General features: G+C 41.9%; 2 protein-coding genes across 2 annotated transcripts in view; both read right to left on the reverse strand.

The window, feature by feature from the left end:
* Nucleotides 1-893: 893 nt before the first annotated feature.
* Nucleotides 894-11,064, reverse strand: zbtb40 (zinc finger and BTB domain containing 40). Its single transcript, XM_022744997.1, has 12 exons — nucleotides 10,993-11,064; nucleotides 10,176-10,357; nucleotides 8,809-9,242; nucleotides 8,509-8,702; nucleotides 6,959-7,172; nucleotides 6,476-6,877; nucleotides 5,972-6,178; nucleotides 5,634-5,798; nucleotides 5,307-5,521; nucleotides 4,987-5,143; nucleotides 3,399-3,640; nucleotides 894-2,190 (listed from the first exon to the last, which is right to left on the reverse strand). The coding sequence occupies exons 2-12, from the start codon at nucleotides 10,325-10,327 to the stop codon at nucleotides 1,975-1,977; spliced, it is 2,598 nt and encodes an 865-aa protein (XP_022600718.1). The 5' UTR covers nucleotides 10,328-10,357; nucleotides 10,993-11,064; the 3' UTR covers nucleotides 894-1,974.
* A 1,258-nt stretch (nucleotides 11,065-12,322) lies between these two features.
* Nucleotides 12,323-18,906, reverse strand: part of usp48 (ubiquitin specific peptidase 48) — a 21,601-nt gene continuing 15,017 nt past the window's right edge. Inside the window, exons 20-28 of the mRNA XM_022745505.1 lie at nucleotides 16,571-16,681; nucleotides 15,829-15,959; nucleotides 15,573-15,679; nucleotides 15,338-15,445; nucleotides 14,138-14,320; nucleotides 13,928-14,053; nucleotides 13,751-13,799; nucleotides 13,615-13,641; nucleotides 12,323-13,083 (exon numbers count right to left, since the gene is read on the reverse strand). Of these exons, the coding sequence (XP_022601226.1) occupies nucleotides 13,061-13,083; nucleotides 13,615-13,641; nucleotides 13,751-13,799; nucleotides 13,928-14,053; nucleotides 14,138-14,320; nucleotides 15,338-15,445; nucleotides 15,573-15,679; nucleotides 15,829-15,959; nucleotides 16,571-16,681 (865 nt within the window). The 3' untranslated portion in view covers nucleotides 12,323-13,060. The remainder of the gene's footprint in view (nucleotides 13,084-13,614; nucleotides 13,642-13,750; nucleotides 13,800-13,927; nucleotides 14,054-14,137; nucleotides 14,321-15,337; nucleotides 15,446-15,572; nucleotides 15,680-15,828; nucleotides 15,960-16,570; nucleotides 16,682-18,906) is intronic.

Consider the following 18,906-nt stretch of genomic DNA (forward strand, 5'->3'; position numbering starts at 1 on the left):
TCCCCGCTCAGCACCACCCAGCAGTCAGACAGCGTTAGCAAGCAGCCGGTGAAAGAAATCCAATATTTAGCAGCTAAAGAGGCAGATGTCTTCCTCAGGAGCTGGTGAGGAGGAAACCATAGCTAAAAGAAGACTGAATGTTGGATTTATATTTGTCACTTGGACATTAACACAACTCCAGATGAATGCTAATGTTGCTCTGTGTCTGCTGGATGGGTCATTATGGAGGCAACTGTTTGTTAAGATGTAAGCGATAACAATGTTATTGGGTGATGAAGGCAGTGTGGAGTGTAAATTTCAGTTTGTGATTTTTAATAAATTTGCAGAAATTCCTAAAAACATGTTTTCACTTGTCATTATGGCCGACTGAGTGTAGACTGATGGACAAAGATGTCGTCTATCCATAGAAGTCTAGAAGAAGTCAAGTTTAGTTTTTCACAATTGCTAAAACACATTTCTTGAAACCTTCCATGCGTTTCTCAAAGCTGTAACACAAAACCCAGCTGTGAAACTATATTCACCAGTCCAGTGCAGTGTGTTTTAGTGAAAATGTGTTTGGAGTTTTGTCAAAAGGTGAATTGAGATCTGAAACTTGTGTCTAACTGGTGAAAATAATTTATGGTTTTACCAAGACTGATTGATTCAATAAATGGGCCCAGGCCACTGAGGATTTGGTTCAAAGAATGGAAATTAGTGTTTCTTTAAAACTGTAAAACAAAACCTCCAACAGAATAAAATGAAGGGGTCTGAAAATGTGATGCGACTATGTGAAAAACCAGCTCCTCTGGTTCATGAGCGTATAGTATGTTTTGTCACCATATACATGTGAATGTTTCCCTTTGCAATCCCCAAAGAGTTTGCTCATAAACCATGTATTTTATTTGATGCTGTCATTTAATGCTCTTGGACAAAGTGGACACTGTGACACATCAGTAATTCAGACTCAAGGACACACGCACACACAATGAGATCCAGTGTAGAAGAAACAGTCATACTAGTTTCTACAGTTACAGCAGCAGAGAATATACCGGAATTCAGTTCAGCCACACGTACTTTCACGTTCCAGTGTCATTCTATAGAAGTTTGATCATACTCGATATTTTTCTCATTGTTGACAATAAAACCAAAAGCAACAGTGATTATTTCCTACAAGTGTTTAATGTGAATCACAGCCTGATGTCTCTGATTCCTCTGCTCCATGGACTTTGTTCACACCTCTTCACACCTGCATTAACATCTGTCTCACCTGATCACCAATGGTCAGCTCTAAGTTCAGGTGTGAACAAACCCAAGACGCATTGAGGACGCATCTGAGATCCGATCACTCAGACCGCATTCAGAGGAGGTCTGGACCACATGAAAGTGAGATCTGATCACAAGTGGTCACTGGAGACACATTTTAAATGCAGGTGTGAACTGAGCCATTGAGCTCCACTGTTTCCAAGCACTATTAAAACACACTATTTAGTCTCAGTTACTCTGGGTCACATGTTCCTGCATCACCATGAACACACACGCTGGAGTTTATTCAGACTCACACACACACTAGGGCAACAAAAAAAATAATTTACATAAACAAACAGGACAACCATGTCTTGGTCTTCATCAGAATGAATGGAGTTTGCTCAGCTGCGGTTGAAAGCTCAACAAAATGCGAGTAAGATTGAGACTACTCATGGACCCTCACTGTGTCTGAGGGGAGCAGGCAGACAAGGTGTCAGTGTATTAGTGTTTGACTCTCATGCTCTTTGGGGACGCCCTTCATAAGGCAGCCTGGTCTCTGTACAGTAACTAATGTGAAACTCACATTTCATCACATTTATTTACAGCAAAAGACTTTGGTGGATGAAACATGAACACAACAGTCCACGGCCTGTGAACGCTGACAGTTCAGCCTGTGTTATTGTTAATGATCAGAGGAGACAATGAAACCATAAATCTCCAGGTCCCAGATCCTCCAGGGGTGAAAGGTGGTTAAGACTGAGGGCCTGCTGGTTTGTCCTCACAGATGAAGGTGACTGAGTTGTTCAGCAGGTCGTACATGTTGACCTCCACCACCTCCCCTGATGAGCCGCCCTCTCTTCCACCTGCCAGAGCCACAAAAACCTGCTGGGTAGCTGCCAGCTGAGCCTGCTCCTCAGGGGTGACTGGCTCCGCCCCCTCCCCATCTGTGGGATCCCCTGAAATCACCTGATTGGACAGAGAAGTTGTATATTAAATAATTGAATTTATTTTAAAAGGTAACAGTGCACTACTCTGTCAGCTGAAACCTTGGCCACACTTACAGTGACATCACTGTTTGGGGGTGTGGCCAGCTCCTTGAAAGTGTCAGCAGCAGTTTTCAGCTCTGTTTGATTCAGTGATGATTTCATATTTAAAAGAGTAAGATGACAGGACTCCCCCCTGGAGCTCTGATCTGTGGACATGAAACACCTTGACTACACCTGACCAGAGAGATCGCGTGATATAACACTGTAGAGTGTAAACCATTCAGCTGTGGAAAGTGAAGGGATCCAACTGTAGACAGTCGGGCAAAAAGTGACTGCAGGTCAAATGAGTAATGTAAATTCAATCATTCATGATGTCTCCTGGGTCGTGGAACTCTCTTCTTAGGATGCCTTTATTTTCACATTTATCACCATAAACTCAGTGATGTTACAGTTATGCGGTCAGATGTACCTTTAGTTTTTTCTTACTTACTTACTTTGGTCACTAAGGTCTTTTGTGCAGTGGTTTAACTGACTGTAAGTGATTCCTTGAGTGTAAGACTTAGATAAGGTAAAAACCTTAAATATTTAAGTGAACATGGAACAAAGAGTGAACAAAGAAATCTTAAGGAGAGGACTTAAGGTTTTGTTTTGTGCAACTCTTTTTATTTTAAGGAAATCTTAACTCAGACTTTAAGGAAAACCTTAACTTAAGGTGTTTTTTGCACCCAGCCCCAGATACTGTACTTAGATAAATATTGTTCAATAACAGCCTCATTCATGAAGCAACAAACAAATGATTTCCTTATCGTAAGGGAAATTATGGACCTGAATGCACCAAGTTCAGAAACAGCTCCACGAGCTCCATCTACCTAATTTGCTAATCTACCCTAATATGGTGATCTGATTAAAATGTGGGAAGAACGGATCGGAAATCTTCAGAAGTCATCATTCAGATCACATGTTGATACTGTGTGGAAATGTGCTATTACTCAGCATCTACTGTACTTTCACATTCACAGTCAGATTTCACTTTTGTTGCGCAGTTTTCTTCACCTATAGGTGATGTCAGATATTTAGGACTCTCAGATTAACATCTGTTTGACATGTGTTCTTCCAACTGAGGTGAACAGTGTTTTTCAGATCTCACAGCTGAAGGCTGAAGTGACAAGCAGCAGCAGAACCTCTTACCGTGTGGGAGGTGGAGGCCTGCTCCTCCCCAGCCTCCTGCTCCTCCTGTGTGTCCATGTGGCAGGAGAACAGGTGCTCCTGCAGCTCCAGCTGTGTGCTGCAGACCAGGGAGCAGAGGAGGCAGCTCAATGCCTCACTGCTCTGGCCAATGTGCTGGCTGCTGACGTGTTCCTGCAACTCCTCCTCTCCGCCCAACATGGCCGGGCAGCATGGACACTGCACCGCCGCCGCCGCCGCTGAGCCTGAACGACGAACACACAGGATCAGTGAAGACAGACATCTTGTAAAAACTCTCAGAAAATCTTCACTGCCTTCCTCTCTGAATACCAAAATACCAGGATAAACCCCTGAGGATGAACAAACTTTAAACATCTGCAGAAACATCATCATTTAAAATCCATGTGGTGATCAGCACTGACTGTACAACTAGAGGATCAACACTTCAAATTAAAAACAAAAATTCTACATCAGTGGTTTTTTGATGGCCCAGCCACAGGCTAGTGCTACATCCAACAATGAGTTACACTGACTGAGTGATAGAGTTACACCATTGGTCGGCCAAGTGTTGGACTTTTCCCATTGGCCGTTGCTCTTTCAAAATGATTTGGTGTGAACAATTTCTATTACATCATCAGGGGGCATCTCCAGCTGATCAACAACAGTTTTCAACTATTGTATTTCCTCAAAGAGTGGGTGGGGCCTTTATTTACCTCAAATGCAGAAACTAACAGGTGTTAATGTCTAACTCCCTCTGTTTGATATGTATAACTGGTCAGAGCAGTATTTTGGTATGATGTCTTCTTTTTGATCCACTCCCATTTACCATGTTAAAGTTACCACATTACACTGTTAATACATACTCAACACTTCCTGTGACTGTTTCAAATTAAAAGCCCTCTACTGTTTCAGTGGACAGAAACGCTTTATATCTTTACAGAGCTTTTATTGCTGTGCTGCAGTTGCTGGTGTTTTTGTTGTTTACATGCTATTCAGATCTGCTACTTTCTTTTGCAGTTAGCAGTTAGCAACTGCCTCTCTCTGTCTCTCTCTCCTGCTCTGCACTCTGTTCCTTTGCCTCTTTCAGTGATAACGGTACATGTAATAATTGTAGCTTATTTGTTGTAATGGAGGCCAGGTTGAATTGGAAGTGTGACTCTGCACCATGGAAACTCAATGGTTAGCCGCTGTATTTAGCCAGCCCCCAGTAGCCGGTGTGAGCTAATGCAGTGTGGCTGAAAGCCAGGGTTGCACAAAATAACAGGATTATATGGATGAATTTATGAAATGAAAGAGGTAGAAATGTACATTATGCTTAAGTGTCTGCACATTATATGACAGGTAGCAGGAGTTTATCCACCCTGGTTCTTTTCCTGGCCTGGATTTGATAGCCAGTCTTAATTTATCTGATTTATGAAGTCTGATGTTCAACTCAACTACAGTCAAAACCAGCACCTACAACATCAACCCTCTCAAGACAGGATAATGCAAATAGGAGTTTTAAAGAAGAATATAGAGCTAAGTGCGTGAGTATTTCTGAATCTTTTATCCGCCTCACATTTTGAGCTTGTGTTAAAGCTCCTGTCCTCACCTTGGTGCTCAGAAGCTCGGTGTTTGGCCACACTGGTGGCGCTCGGGAAGAACTTGAAACAAACATCACACTGGACCAGGGTCTTGAGCTGACGGGTGTGGCTCGCAAACACGTCAGGGTGGTTGGTCCTGTTATGGTACCACAGCCCTGACAGTTGCTATGGCAACGGAGAGAAGACATACATCACACTTTTCATCTGATATCCTGACTTTGGATGTGAACCTCTTCACCGCATCCAGACTGAACTGGATCCACATCAGAGGACTGAACTCAAACTCATCATCACCTCAGACCTGTGAAGCCGGACGAGCTTGTCCTACCTGATAGGACTTGTTGCAGAGTTCGCAGCTGAAGGGCTTGGCTCCGGTGTGTGTGCCTTTGTGTTTGTCCAAGAGGCCGGCACTGGTGAACACTTTGTTGCAGGTGGGACACTTGTGGAACTCCTTCGGGTGGAACTCCTGGATGTGCTGCCGATGCTCGTCCAGCGAGGAGAAGCTGAGGCAGCACTTCTGACAGTCATGAGGCTCTGACAGGTCTGACAGATGGCAGGAGAAAGAAAACAACATGATGTCACATCATGTTCATTATTAGAATGTTTGATTCTTTCACCACATTTGTACTTATTCTCCACATGTGTCTCTTCTTACTGTGGAAGGTATGCAGGTGGACAGTCAGTCCACTGGCCTGGCTGTAGCCTTTACCACACTCCCGACACACATATGGACGATCACCGGTGTGTGTTCGTACGTGACGCGTCAGCTCAATGGACTGGGCAAAGACGGCCTTGCAGTACTGACACACATACATCTTCCCTGAACACAACAAAGAGAGTGAGTCTGAACAAACTGGACAAGAGGAGACTGTGATGCTCAGTGCAAAGATTCAGGTTTAACAAAAATCTAAAAACTAACAGAAACATTTTCTTTTTTTGTTACCACTCAGGAGTGTGTGTGTGTGTGTGTGTGTGAGTATGTGTGTGTCTCACCCTCAGAGTGTTTCTTCTTGGTGTGGTATGCGAGTGCAGCAGCCACACTGAAGCTCATGTCACAGTGTTTGCAGTGGTAGGGCTTCTCTCCTGTGTGCAGCCGCATGTGATTCTTCAGAGACGAGTTGGCACCGAACTTTGCGCCACATTCCTCACAAGCAAACGGCTTTTCTTCAAAGTGCTCTGTCCGTTTGTGGTAAATCATTCCTGAAATACGACAAGAGGGAGCACAAACACACAAACACGACACAGTCGCCTGACTTTAACAAAAATCTGTGTCTGTACAACTTTCAGAACTGAGTTTACACAATCACCTGCACGTAAATAAAATGAATAAAGTAATACAATTCTGGAAGTGTCTCCATCTCCACACAGGATGTCTGGAGCTCATCCAGAGTGACCATCAAGTTACGGTCTCCTCTCTTCTCCCTGACGTCTCAGTTAGTCTGGGTCCAGCTCTAGAAGAGTCCTGGTTGTTCCAGACACCTTCCATCCTCCATTTACCTGATGGGTGGGCGAAGGTCCGTCCACAGAGGTCACAGGCCACCTTCTTCTTCACACGTGTGGTGTTGCGGTGAGCTTCGGCCCGGTGGCGCTGCAGGGCCCGCTGATTGGCCAGCTTCTTGGGGCACTGTGGACATTGCTGCTCACATTCCTGGGACATGGGGCAGCGCTTCACGTGGGCCAGCATCCGACACTTGTAGGCAAAATCCTTCTTACACCAGCGACAGGAGAAAGGCTTGGAGGGGGAGGAAGAGGAGGAAGGGGGAGGGGAGGAAGAGTCTGTTGAAGCTTTTATATCTTTGTCTTCATCTTCAGTCTCCTCCTTACTGTTTTCCTCCTCTTCCTCCTCTCCCTCCTCTCCCTCCTTCTCTTCACTTCTGCCGTTCTGTTGTTCTGAGTCAACTGTGAAATAGAAGAAAACCAACATATTTAACCTATGAGAAGACATCCTCTACCACAGAGTCACATCATGTACTCTCTTACCTGTGCCTTGGCCTCTGTTTGGCTCCTGTGTGCTCCTCTCCACCTCCTCCAGCAGAGAGACCAGTGATGGGAGGAAGGAGGAAGGAGCTTTCTGCTGGACACTCCGGAGCAGCGTGACGAGCGATCTCTCACTGAGCTGCCCCTCCCTCATTCTGCTCATCAGTGTCTCCAGCGCTGAGTGGGGATCTGTCTCCTCACAGCACTTACACACAACCTGACAGGGGGAGAGATGTGTCTTTATTTACCTCAACCACAGAGAGAAGCAAGCCTTAACCTGAGAAAGTTTCACATCAGTGATGGGCCTTTATCATCTCCTAGCAAGAAGTCTCACAGTTTTCTGATCTGCTCTGTTCCTCTGTGCTTATTTGTTGTCACTAATTTCATCAGTATGACAAGAGTCATATTCACCATACTGCAGAAATACTCAAATACATTGACAAATTATTTTCAGTTGCTTCCATATTTTTTTTTCGTTCAGTGTTAAGTTCTGTGTTTTCTGATGTGAAATATGGAGAACCACATGGCTATGTTCTTGGTCCTCTGCTTTTCTCTCTTTATGTTTCACCTCTTGGTCAAATTTTTCAGTTATGGAAGTAATTTCCACTGTTACACTGATGATACTCAGCTGTATCTTCCTGTAAAAAATGTTGACCATTCTCAAATGATAAAATTACGGCTGTTTGTTCTAAAACTAAGTTTCTGGTCATTGGCATGAGCCGTCACAGACACCAGTTTGAAAGTCACAGTAACTCTCCACGACTGTGTGATTTCTCAGAGTCCGAAAGCAAAAGACATCACCAAGACCGACAATTTTAACACTGGTCTTTTCTTTCATGTAGCACAGCAGATGCTGAGACCCTAATTCACACCTTTGTGTCATCTAGACTGGATTATTGAGTTTGTAAGTAAGTTTTGTTTTCTGGCCTCACATATGCTAGTAAGAGAGTTTTAATTAAATTCAGAACATTTGACCATATTACACCAGTTTAAGCTTCATGTACAATCAGGCTTTAAGATGCTTTTAATAATACACAACAATTTACAAATCCTCCTAATCTCACATGCTGTCACATTTTTTATCCACGGTTTCATCAACTTTTTTGCCAGACAAAAGATTTTACATCCACAACTATTTTTTCACACTGTTGTAATGTTGTTCCTCACAACATTTTACTGCCACTACTCTGTGTATTTCTTCTGATTTCTGTGAATTAGACCCAGTACTGACCTTTAACACATACAATACAATCTACTTACTGAATTCAGACATTGTGTCGTGGCTTAACAAACATAGCTAATGTTCACAATGGACTTGAGGTCAGATAATCCTACTTTTAAAATAAGTACTGGAGTTAATTGAATGTAGTTGATCTGAGTTAAGATGGAGAAATGTGAAGAATACAGCAGAAAGGCAGAGAGCAGCAGCTGCAGGGACATACACAAGTGGTTAACAGGTGTAAAAAAGAACAAATATTTGTTCAGAAAAACTTCCTGGAAAACCATGTTATATTTAAAGATCAAGTAGAAAAAACAGGGGCGATGTGTGCTACCTGTCTCTCCTGCTCTTCCAGGCTGCTCTGTGCTGCCTGGCTCAGCAGCTCTAGGACAGAGGACATGCTGCTGAGGAGCTCCACGAGCTGAAAGGAATGTTCCAGAAGACCAGAGGCAGACTCACTGGACACCTTGTCTCCTGTGCTGTTGTTTTCTTCCACTGCACTTTCTGAGGATTTGGCTTCTTCAGGCTCTGTGTAGACACCATATGAAAACATGGAGCCTGTTAATACAGTGTTGTTGTGATGTATATTGGAGTGTTGTTATTCGACTTTGACACGTAAGCAGCTGATACTGACCTGGGGACTCCTCAACACAGGTTCTTTTACATGGTGGTTCGTCTGCGTCGTCACCGTCTCCCTGACAGTCTTCCTCTTTCAGCTTGGCCTTTAGCTCCGTCTTGTCTGAAGCAGAGTCATCCTTGTTGGATGAGGCTGAACCTTCAGGGTTCACTGTCTGGGCTTTGTGGATCATGCTGAGGTTCGATCTCTGTGTCGAGATGACTGGGACTGGGACCTGGGGCTGCTGCTTCACAAGGCTGGTGAGGACGTTTTTAAAGCCAACGGCCACATCGAACATCTGCAGGTTGTCTGCGGCAGCGACAATGCGACTGACGTTGTGTTTGCCCATAGGAAGCTTGCCAGTGTAGACCATGTCCAGCAGACAGCCGAACTCCTGCGAGGAAACCACAGCCGTGTCGATGGAGATGGTGTCAGAGCTGTCCAGGAGAGACCTGACACAGACCAAGATGATTTTTTTTCTGTTCAAGCTCCCAGTTAACAAAAGTCACAGGTGATATCCCACTGGTTTTCAACTGAGTTGAGTGAACGACTCTATTAACTAAGAAAATATTTAGCAAATAAATTGGTAATGAAAATAATCATTAGTCACAGCCCTACATGAGGCTTGCTATAAGACCTGAGTCTTGATTTGAATTTCCCCTCAAAGAGCTGAAAAAAAGTATCAAATGACTCGTCTCAAGACTTTATACTTGGTTTGACAGGATCTATTTAAATACAGGAAACTGTATTTACCACAAAGGTGTGCGCATCGCAGGTCAAAGTTTAACAACCCCCCCGCTCTGTACATCATGGACACGGAAAAGCAGTTTTTCAGTGATAATGAGAATAATATGCTTTTTGACTAAAACACTACTACTACACCTACTATTACTACCTGATGAGATCATCATCAATACCACTTTCATTCTTGTGCAACATATTTATTTAAAGCTGTGCAGGAATGACGAACCCTCACTGGTTAAAAGGGATAAATGGAACTCTTGTTGTAGGCTAACAAGCTAAGTGTGTCTGTTCTGTTCAGTCGTCAATGTATGGACTTTCTGTCTGTGTTTACTGAGTTTAATCTTATGTTTTTTGATGAATGATTTTAAAGTTTGTACCAAAGTAAGTTATAAAAGTTAAAAGAAACATTGTAATGCATACAACAAAGTTCAACTTGTTCAAATCCACAGGAAGTACTGTGATGGGTCTGGTCATCATCTGAACCTTGAGTTAAAATTTTATTATTTTGTTTACAAGAATGATCTTTCATGCTTGACTCACCTCTAATAACTTGAGACCATGTTTTGATTAATCTTGAATGACATGAGACCTGAGTTCCGGCCCATCAGATATCTAACTTTAATAAATCATATTCACACTACCTGAAGAGCATGCTGGAGGCAGCCAGCACCAGTTTGTGTGCCCGGTGAGGGCTGTCTCCCACCAGGATGGTGCAGTCACAGAAGTGGCCCTCCTTCCTCAGGGCCCACAGCTGCTGCATTAGCTGGCTGCTGTAGTTGGGTAGCTCCATCATTTTATCTCCTGGTGCAGAATGATCTGCTCTCTTTTTATGGAAAGAACATAATGTCAAACTCAGTTCAGAAACTGACAGTTAATTCATGTACAGTATTGAAGGTAGCCACAATACTGCACATATCATCTTGTGGATGTACTAACAGGACAGCTTAGACTTAGCACAGAGCAGCTCACACTGTATTTATTAGATCGTTCAGCAGTGTGAACTGGTTTATGGTTGATGCTACCAGCATCTGTACTCTACAGCAGGTTATGGAACCAGGAAGAAAAGAAGTGCTTGAAGTTTGAACTGTATTTATGTAAGGTGGCTGTTGAGTTATGTGCCTGCAACAATCAAATCAATATTAAAATGTGTCATGTCAGATACTGCTTTGTAAGCTACTGTCAGTGGTCCACGTTTTATTAGCAGCCGACTGTTTGCTTAGGTTAATGTACAAGTTTAGGTCACTGATGTTCACTGGGTCTTCAGTCAATATAATACACTAGCTAACCAGCTCTAGCAGGATAACCACCACTAGCTTTAGCTACACATGCTAATGCAATCTAGAGAAGATAAATAATATGAAGTCGGTGAAGCTCGTTGGGAAACAAGAGCAGTTTTACTCTGAATAAACCCCCTGACAGTCATCCGACATGCAGCTTCCAGTCAGTGGGTGTCTTTACCTTGAGTTATTCAAACGATCCGTCTCTTTATTTAAACTTCTTTGCTGAACAAATCAAGTGTGCGCAATAAAGCTTAGCCGTTTTGAAAATGGCGTCAAGCGGTACGACGACTAAATGGGGACGTTTCCGGTGATGGAACAGTCCGGTACCATTCCAGTTTGCTCTTCAATCTGTCCTAACATTATGTATTAAATATTAATCTTTCCGGTGAAACTGTCCCATTATTTAATCCCGGACACATTAAGGAAATTACGCCATCTTTATCCACTTTATTCCAGCAATGACGGCTGCGTTCAACCAGCAAATAGCTATCAGTGTTAGCAACGAAGCTACGAGGAGCGCTAACTTAGCAGCTTCCTCTACCAGGGAAAATAGTTTACAGTAATACTACAGCTAATGTAAATTATGCTGTATGTTAAAAAAAGAATAATCATTTTGGTCATACTAAAGGGTAGGGATGTTACAAATAATGAGGTCTTGTGACAAAATAAAACTAAACCAAATATGAGACATAGTGTGTTTTTCATATACACAAATGATAATGAATGCTTTAACCAGCTGAGCAGAGGGCCTTGGGGCAAAAATCAGGTGTGGGCCCTACTACTGTCCCTCTGTCCAATGTGCATGTGTTCTGTCATCTTCAAGTAAACTAATGAAACATATAATTGAATGCAATGGTGCACCTCTATTGCTTAGGGGTTAAATTGTACCACTATGAGCTGTAGTGTCCTCTGGGGCCCTGCTTGCATCTCTCTCCCTAATTTTCTGTCTTCTTGCCACTATGTAATAAATCCCCCAAATATTTGGATATATGCTGTGATCACAATATACATTTGTTTCAATAAAAGTCATTAAATTTTTTCCCTGACTCAAGCTTTGCAGATTATCAACAAATGAATATTGTCACTAATATTCTCAGCGTGAGATGTCCTATAGACAATGTTATAGCAATTTCGAATTTGAAATATTTCTGAGGTAAACATCAAAATAAAAGTTGACTGTTCTGTATCTACAGTACACAACTTAGGAGTAGTAGAGGGTACTATAGGTAATCACAATTGGAAAACAACTGTTTCTCTCCCAGTTGTTAATTGAAACATCTACAGTCCTTTATGTAGACAGCTTAATATACAGAAACTACTTTCAGCAATGGAAGAGATAGTCTGTTGTCAGTGACCACTTCATGAGTATACCTCAGAACATGTTGACCTTCACATGACTGAAACAATCTTAATTCCACTGAGTTACTCTAACAGACACTGTTGTACCAATACCCCATTTCAATCAGCAATTTGCTGAATCTACAAATTACAAGTATGTTACGACAGAGTGATTTGAAAATAACTTTATTGTTCATAAGAAATAACTGTGAAAAGAACAGGACATTACACTGCTTGCATTCTGTTTCTCACTTCCAACTCATAAGGTTTGCACAGCTGAATCTTCTGCAGGAATCAGCCTGTATACATACCGTGTAGCTATGTATCTCTAAATGCCACATGGAGTATTATGGATATAGATTTGCTGTAGAGGTAATAAATGTTCTAACATTAAAGAGCAGTTATATTTGTAATACCTAACAGTTACTCGTGCATTCTTTTGACAAACCTGAAAAACTGTGCAGTGAGAACACAAGCTTCCACATAATGGAAAGAGAGAACATTTTCTTTTTCATTTTTCTTCTGCCATAATTTAAAATAGTCAAAAACAAAGCCCATTTCCATAAGTAACAGTAGAATTTAACTGAAGACAAGCCTCAGTATACAATATATCCACTTCATCCACTGCTTCCTCAACATGTTTCTATTAGTTGGGCAGAAGCACTACCACAGAGTCCTTCCGAGTGATTAAGAACTTTAAATATCAAACGCCAGCTAACCTTATGTCGAGAAAAACAGCGGCTTTGCAACATAGTCACAGTTTTATTAAAGAAAGCCTACTCAAAAAATGTAAAAAAAAAAACAAATTAAAGCACTTATTTATATATGGACACTTGACAAATTCAAGCTTTTTTTAAATTTCTATCTGTCATCGGACCAATTCAAGCATAGCTGCAGCACAGCTTTCCTTAGTGCCCGAGAAGCCCAGTGCCTGCAGAGAGAGACACATTAGTATTAGTAGTAGACTCAGTCAGAACTATAAACATCAAACTTTCTACCAAAGAACACTAACAAAACAGACAAAAACTCAATATTTAAAACTCTATTTGAACAATGAAATTATCTGAAAAAGAACAACAGTCTGGTCAAGCATTTGGTCAACTTTCACTGTTGTCTAAACTCAGCTATACGGACACAGTTCAGTCACTAACCAAAAAGTATTTATCTTCCAAAACCAAGCCTTAAAAATAAGGTTGAATCCACAACTTCACAAAAATACATTTAAGCATGAATTGGAAATAAAGTTAGGCTAAAGCTGTAGGGCTCATTAGTTTCTGGAATTCCATCTCTCTGTGTCATGGTTCCACACCTCTGATTGGCTGCCCACATCTCATGTGTTTCAGAAATTCAAATAGAATAATGAAGTGAATTTAGTCTCAGTTCCTCTCAGATTTAATGCATCAGTGTAGATAATTCCAAGGTGTTAACTTCCTACATGATGCAGAAAAAACAGTATGCTCACCTTTAAATCCCTCTTCAGGCATCCTCACTGAATGACAGAAATGACTCCATATAAGTACAGCATTATCATGATTTGTCTTTTTTAAAATCAAGGTTAATGTAACAGCTGTAGCAGAGGGGAAGATAATGCCGCTTACCCTGATAGACATCATCCATTGCAGCATAGTCTGCTATTGGCTCATCAGCCTGAAGGAAACAATGGGATGAATATTTTGGATTATAAGAAAAATGCATGTAAATCACCACATTAAAGCTACGGTGGTTAAGATCTCTATGTAAAAGTCAAGCCAGCAGGAAATCACAGTTGGATTTACCTTTAGACAGATGATGCTCTCTGGAATGACGCCCAGACTGCCCAGTGTGGCCGTGTCGTCTGTCAGACTCTTTCCATCGATGGACAGGTTCTGGTCAAAGGGAGCCACGGAGAAGGCGTGCATGATCTACAGGGTCACAGACAGGAAAGTTAGCTTTGTGTCCCTGTAACTATTACATGCAGCACTTTATCCAGTCACCCGGAGCCTGACCTGTATTTTCAGCTCTTTCAGAGTCTGATTGGCTGAAACAATGAGTGCTTTCTCTCCTCTGAGTTTCCTGTGCCGGGTGCTCCTCCTGATTCCACCTAGTTTGGTCGCGTTGGTCACAGGAGCAGCAGCTGCCGACGCTGCGCCGCCGTCACACAGCTTCAGCCGCTTCGCACCGTCTTGTGACTAAAAGAAAGAAAGAAAGTAAAATGGTTATTAGCTACTGTGGATGACAACATACAATACTGCTATTCCTCATCTTTGACAATGACTAAAAGATACCTTACTGTCAAGTTACAGATAAAATCAATAATGACTGGACATCTAGATAATTTTGTTCTACTGCCACTTTTATTAGTACTACTGCTTTTACTGTTTATTTGTATTCCTACTGTTAACTGACATCGCAATTGTTTTTGTTTTTAACCAAAGGAATCTAGAAAATGTAGTGAGAGAGAAAAAATAATGCCTGCAGTGAAAGAGCAATAAAGACAGATGGAGAAAACTGACGATCGATTTTACCTTAAAATAACATCTTCAAAATCATTGTGATGCTTCACTGACTTGTAATAGAGAGAATGATGCCTCCACAACCCAGGCAGGTTTCCTTGCGGTGTGTAACTTAGGTTGAGCAGATACGATATCCCACAAGAAGTGCTTAACGCTTCACAACACAATGTCAAGAACCACCAACTATGGGTCTTCAGCTAGCTTCGGCTAGCTTGCTTATTTTTAGTTTCTTTATCACGCCCTCAATAGATTTTGTGTTTGTCGTTTTCTGTAGATGAGCTGTTAGTGTCCAGTACCCTTCACCACTTGGACTGAGAGTCCAACTGAATTTTATGCTCCATCGTCCTGTAAACATCACATGTGACTGCAGAGGGCGCTGCTGCTGCTAAGCAGAACTTAGATAGTGTTGCTTTAAGTTGTACTTCTAAACAATAATGTAAACAAAGGAAATTAACCAGAAGAGTAAAAGAGAACACAACCAGTCATGTGATATTATCAAACCCAATCACAGACAATCATGTGGTGAAGTCTCCCTGAACAGTGGCGAGTGTCTGGGTCTGATTTTCTTTACACAGTATTTGGCAGCTTTAGCTACTTGCTGTAGTGCTCCTGTTACAGTTGCTGGTTGCAGTCAGTGGATATCGTAGGTGTGGTGCCGACTTTCAGTTTACTGTTGTAGCATGGTGAGCTGACCTGGCTGAAGTCTGGGTCTTTCTCTCCATCCACCTTTGGGTGTTCTTCTTTCTCCTCCTCTGCCTCAGAGCTGCTGGCGTTCATCTCTGGAGCCGCCTCCTTTATCATCTACACCAACAATGTGAAAACACAAAGTTACAGACTGCACCAAAGCCTGTGGACCTGATTTCAGACATTATGTGACAAAATACACTTGTCACTGTTTTGTTAATGTAACACGTCTTTTCTGTCACACCCTCTTGTCTTCGATGACTTTGCGGATGTAGATGGTTGCTTGGGTGTACTCTCTGAGGTCCCTCTGCTGCTGGAAGAGGAAGCTCTCTCTGCACTCCCAACACAGATCTGACCACAAACACACACGTCAATATTAAATCAATCAAGGCCATTAAGGAGCCAAAACAGGCCAACACCACACTGCCCAACATGTGGAGCATCAAACTGTATGAGTTTTACAAAGTGGTTAACCATTTCAGATAACTCTGCAGTCTTACCAGGCTGGGTGGTGTACTGGGTGGTGGGACCACTGGGTGTGGTCTGTTTGAAGCAGTGGATGGAGATTGGCTGGTCCACGATGAAGAGTCTGCTGATCACTTCCCATTCGTTGGGCCAGAGCAGAGCTATACTGTGCAGGACAAACGGCACAACATGAGACCACAGCAGTAATACTTCACATATGTTCATTTTATTCATGGGCACTTCAAGTTTCTCTGTGGAGTTCTGACCTCTTGTAACCCTATGGAGCTGTTTTTCTATGACTGGGGCCCTAATTTGTTTATCTCACACATACACACAATGTGCATATCTGTGTGTGTGTGTGTGTGTGTGTGTGTGTGTGTGTGTGTGTGTGTGTGTGAGAAACGATACACATCCCTGCCAATGGTTTGAAACTATTCCAGTGATGAAGATATTACACATGGATATGATAAATTATTTAAACTAAATTTAAAAAGTGAGTAACACTGACTTTATTTTGGATTTGTTTTTAAATTGGGATAAAATGTCCAGAAAACAAAGTTCATCAGCTACGCTCCTCAGGGTGGAAGCTTTTTAATGTACTTTGGTTTTCACAGATTTGGGGAAAAGTGCAGAGTTCAAGTGCAAAGTTTTTTTATTATGCACCTTGGACATGGAATAATCTGCAGAAAGACCTAAAATTAGATACATTTATATATTTTATTTTCATCTCAATGGGACTTCCTGGTAAAAAAAGGAAAATAAATAAGCAGAACTCACTGTTGTGCGTCTCCACTGATCAGGGAGTCGTAGGTGAACATGAAACCTCCATGGGGGCAAAGCAGCAGAGTGTTGCCCACATTAGACACTGGAGAGGATTTTGTTGGCCTCCTGGAAAACACACACAGAAGGAAAAAAAACATGCAATTTCACTGAAAGTCATGTTCAACATGATTAGGTACTGGTCACTTCAGAAATGCAAGAGTCAACTTTTATTTAAACTACATCAATTACAATCAGTTTTAGTCAATGACACACATCTGATAATCAAGCCAAACTCTTTTATATACAGTTAGGCCGAGAAATATTTGGACAGTGACACAATCTTCATGATTTAGGCTCTGCATGCCACCACATTGGATTTGAAATGAAACAACTACAACGGAATTGAAGTGCAGACTTTAAGGTTTAATTCAAGGGGTTGGACAAAAATATATGATTAAACATGTAGGAATTGTAGCTATTTTTATACAAATGCTCCTCATTTCAGGGGCTCATAAGTAATTGGACAAATAAACATAACCCTAAGTAAAATGTTACTTTTCAATATTTTGTTGAGAATCCTTTGCAGGCAATGACTGCCTGAAGTCTGGAACCCATGGACATCACCAAACGCTGGGTTTCCTCCTTTGTGATGCTTTGCCAGGCCTTTACTGCTTGCTTCTTGCTTGTTTGTGGGTCTTTCTGCCTAAAGTTTTGTCTTGAGCAAGTGAAATGCATGCTCAGTTGGGTTGAGATCTGGTGATTGACTCGGCCATTGCAGAATATTCCACTTCTTTGCTTTAAAAAACTCCTGGGTTGCTTTTGCAGTATGTTTTGGATCATTGTCCATCTGTACTGTGAAGCGCCATCCAATCAACTTTGCTGCATTTGGCTGAATCTGAGCAGAAAGTATATCCCTATACACTTCAGAATTCATCCGGCTGCTTCTGTCTTTTGTCACATCATCAGTAAACACAAGTGACCCAGTGCCATTGGAAGCCATGCATGCCCATGCCATCACACTGCCTCCACCATGTTTTACAGAAGATGTGGTGTGCTTTGGATCATGAGCTGTTCCAATTCTTCTCCAAACTTTCTTCTTCCCATCATTCTGGTACAGGTTGCTCTTAGTCTCATCTGTCCAAAGAATGCAGTTCCAGAACTGGGCTGGCTTCTCCAGGTGTTTTTTGGAAAAGTCAATTCTGGCCTTTCTATTTTTGAGGCTGATTAATGATTTGCACCTTGTGGTGAATCCTTTGTATTTACTCTCATGAAGTCTTCTCTTTATGGTAGACTTAGATACTGATACACCTACTTCCTGGAGAGTGTTCTTCACTTGAGTGGATGTTGTGAAGGGGTTTTTCTTCACCATGGAAAGGATTCTGCGATCATCCACCACTGTTGTCTTCCGTGGACGTCCAGGCCTTTTTGAGTTCCCAAGCTCACCAGTGCACTCTTTTTTTCTCAGAATGTACCAAACTGTTGATTTGGCCACTCCTAACATTTCTGCTATCTCTCTGATGGATTTCTTCTTTTTTTCAGCCTCAGGATGGTCTGTTTCACCTCCATTGAGAGCTCCTTTGACCGCATGTTGTGTGTTCACAGCAACAGCTTCCAAATGCAAACGCCACACCTGGAATCAACTCCAGACCTTTTAACTGCTTAATTGATGACAGGTTAACGAGGGAAGAGCCCATGCAGCCTTGTTATTTTTTTTTGCAGCCTTCTGAGTCAATTGTCCAATTACTTTTGGTCCCTTGAAAAAGAGGTGGCTACGTATTAAAGAGCTGTAATTCCTAAACCCTTGCTCCAATTTGGATGTGAATACTCTCAAATTACAGCTGAGAGTCTGCACTTTAAGCCCATATTGATTATATAATTGTATCCTGAATATGTTTTCGTAAACAGCTAAAATAACAAAACTTGTGTCACTGTCCAAATATTTCTGGGCCTAACTGTAAAGGCTTGCCCCGTTCTCACTAGGACATTTCTGGACAGAGATGCACAAAACATTGGAAGGCATATTAAATACAAACAACCAGCCCCCCCGACTTCTACTACTTTGTAACTAGTACTTTGTAACTGTAGCTATTTCTCTGTAATTGGTGAAATGTTCTCAATTATCCTCTAAATAAAGGATTGCAAAAATAAAAGAAACAAACGTACCTGATGAATTTTCTCCACTCGTCCACAAAAAACAGAGGGACTATGTAAAGTACATCTGTGCCCTGGAGAAGACAACCAGAGAAGATATACTGTATTCAGCCACAATCAGTGTGTTACTATCTGTCTCTCACTCTCTCTCACACTCTCTCACACTCTCTCACACTCTCTCACACTCTCACACACTCTCA

Source organism: Seriola dumerili, unplaced genomic scaffold, assembly GCF_002260705.1.
Source record: "Seriola dumerili isolate Sdu_G_001 unplaced genomic scaffold, Sdu_1.0 BDQW01000088.1, whole genome shotgun sequence".
Lineage (NCBI taxonomy): Eukaryota > Metazoa > Chordata > Actinopteri > Carangiformes > Carangidae > Seriola > Seriola dumerili.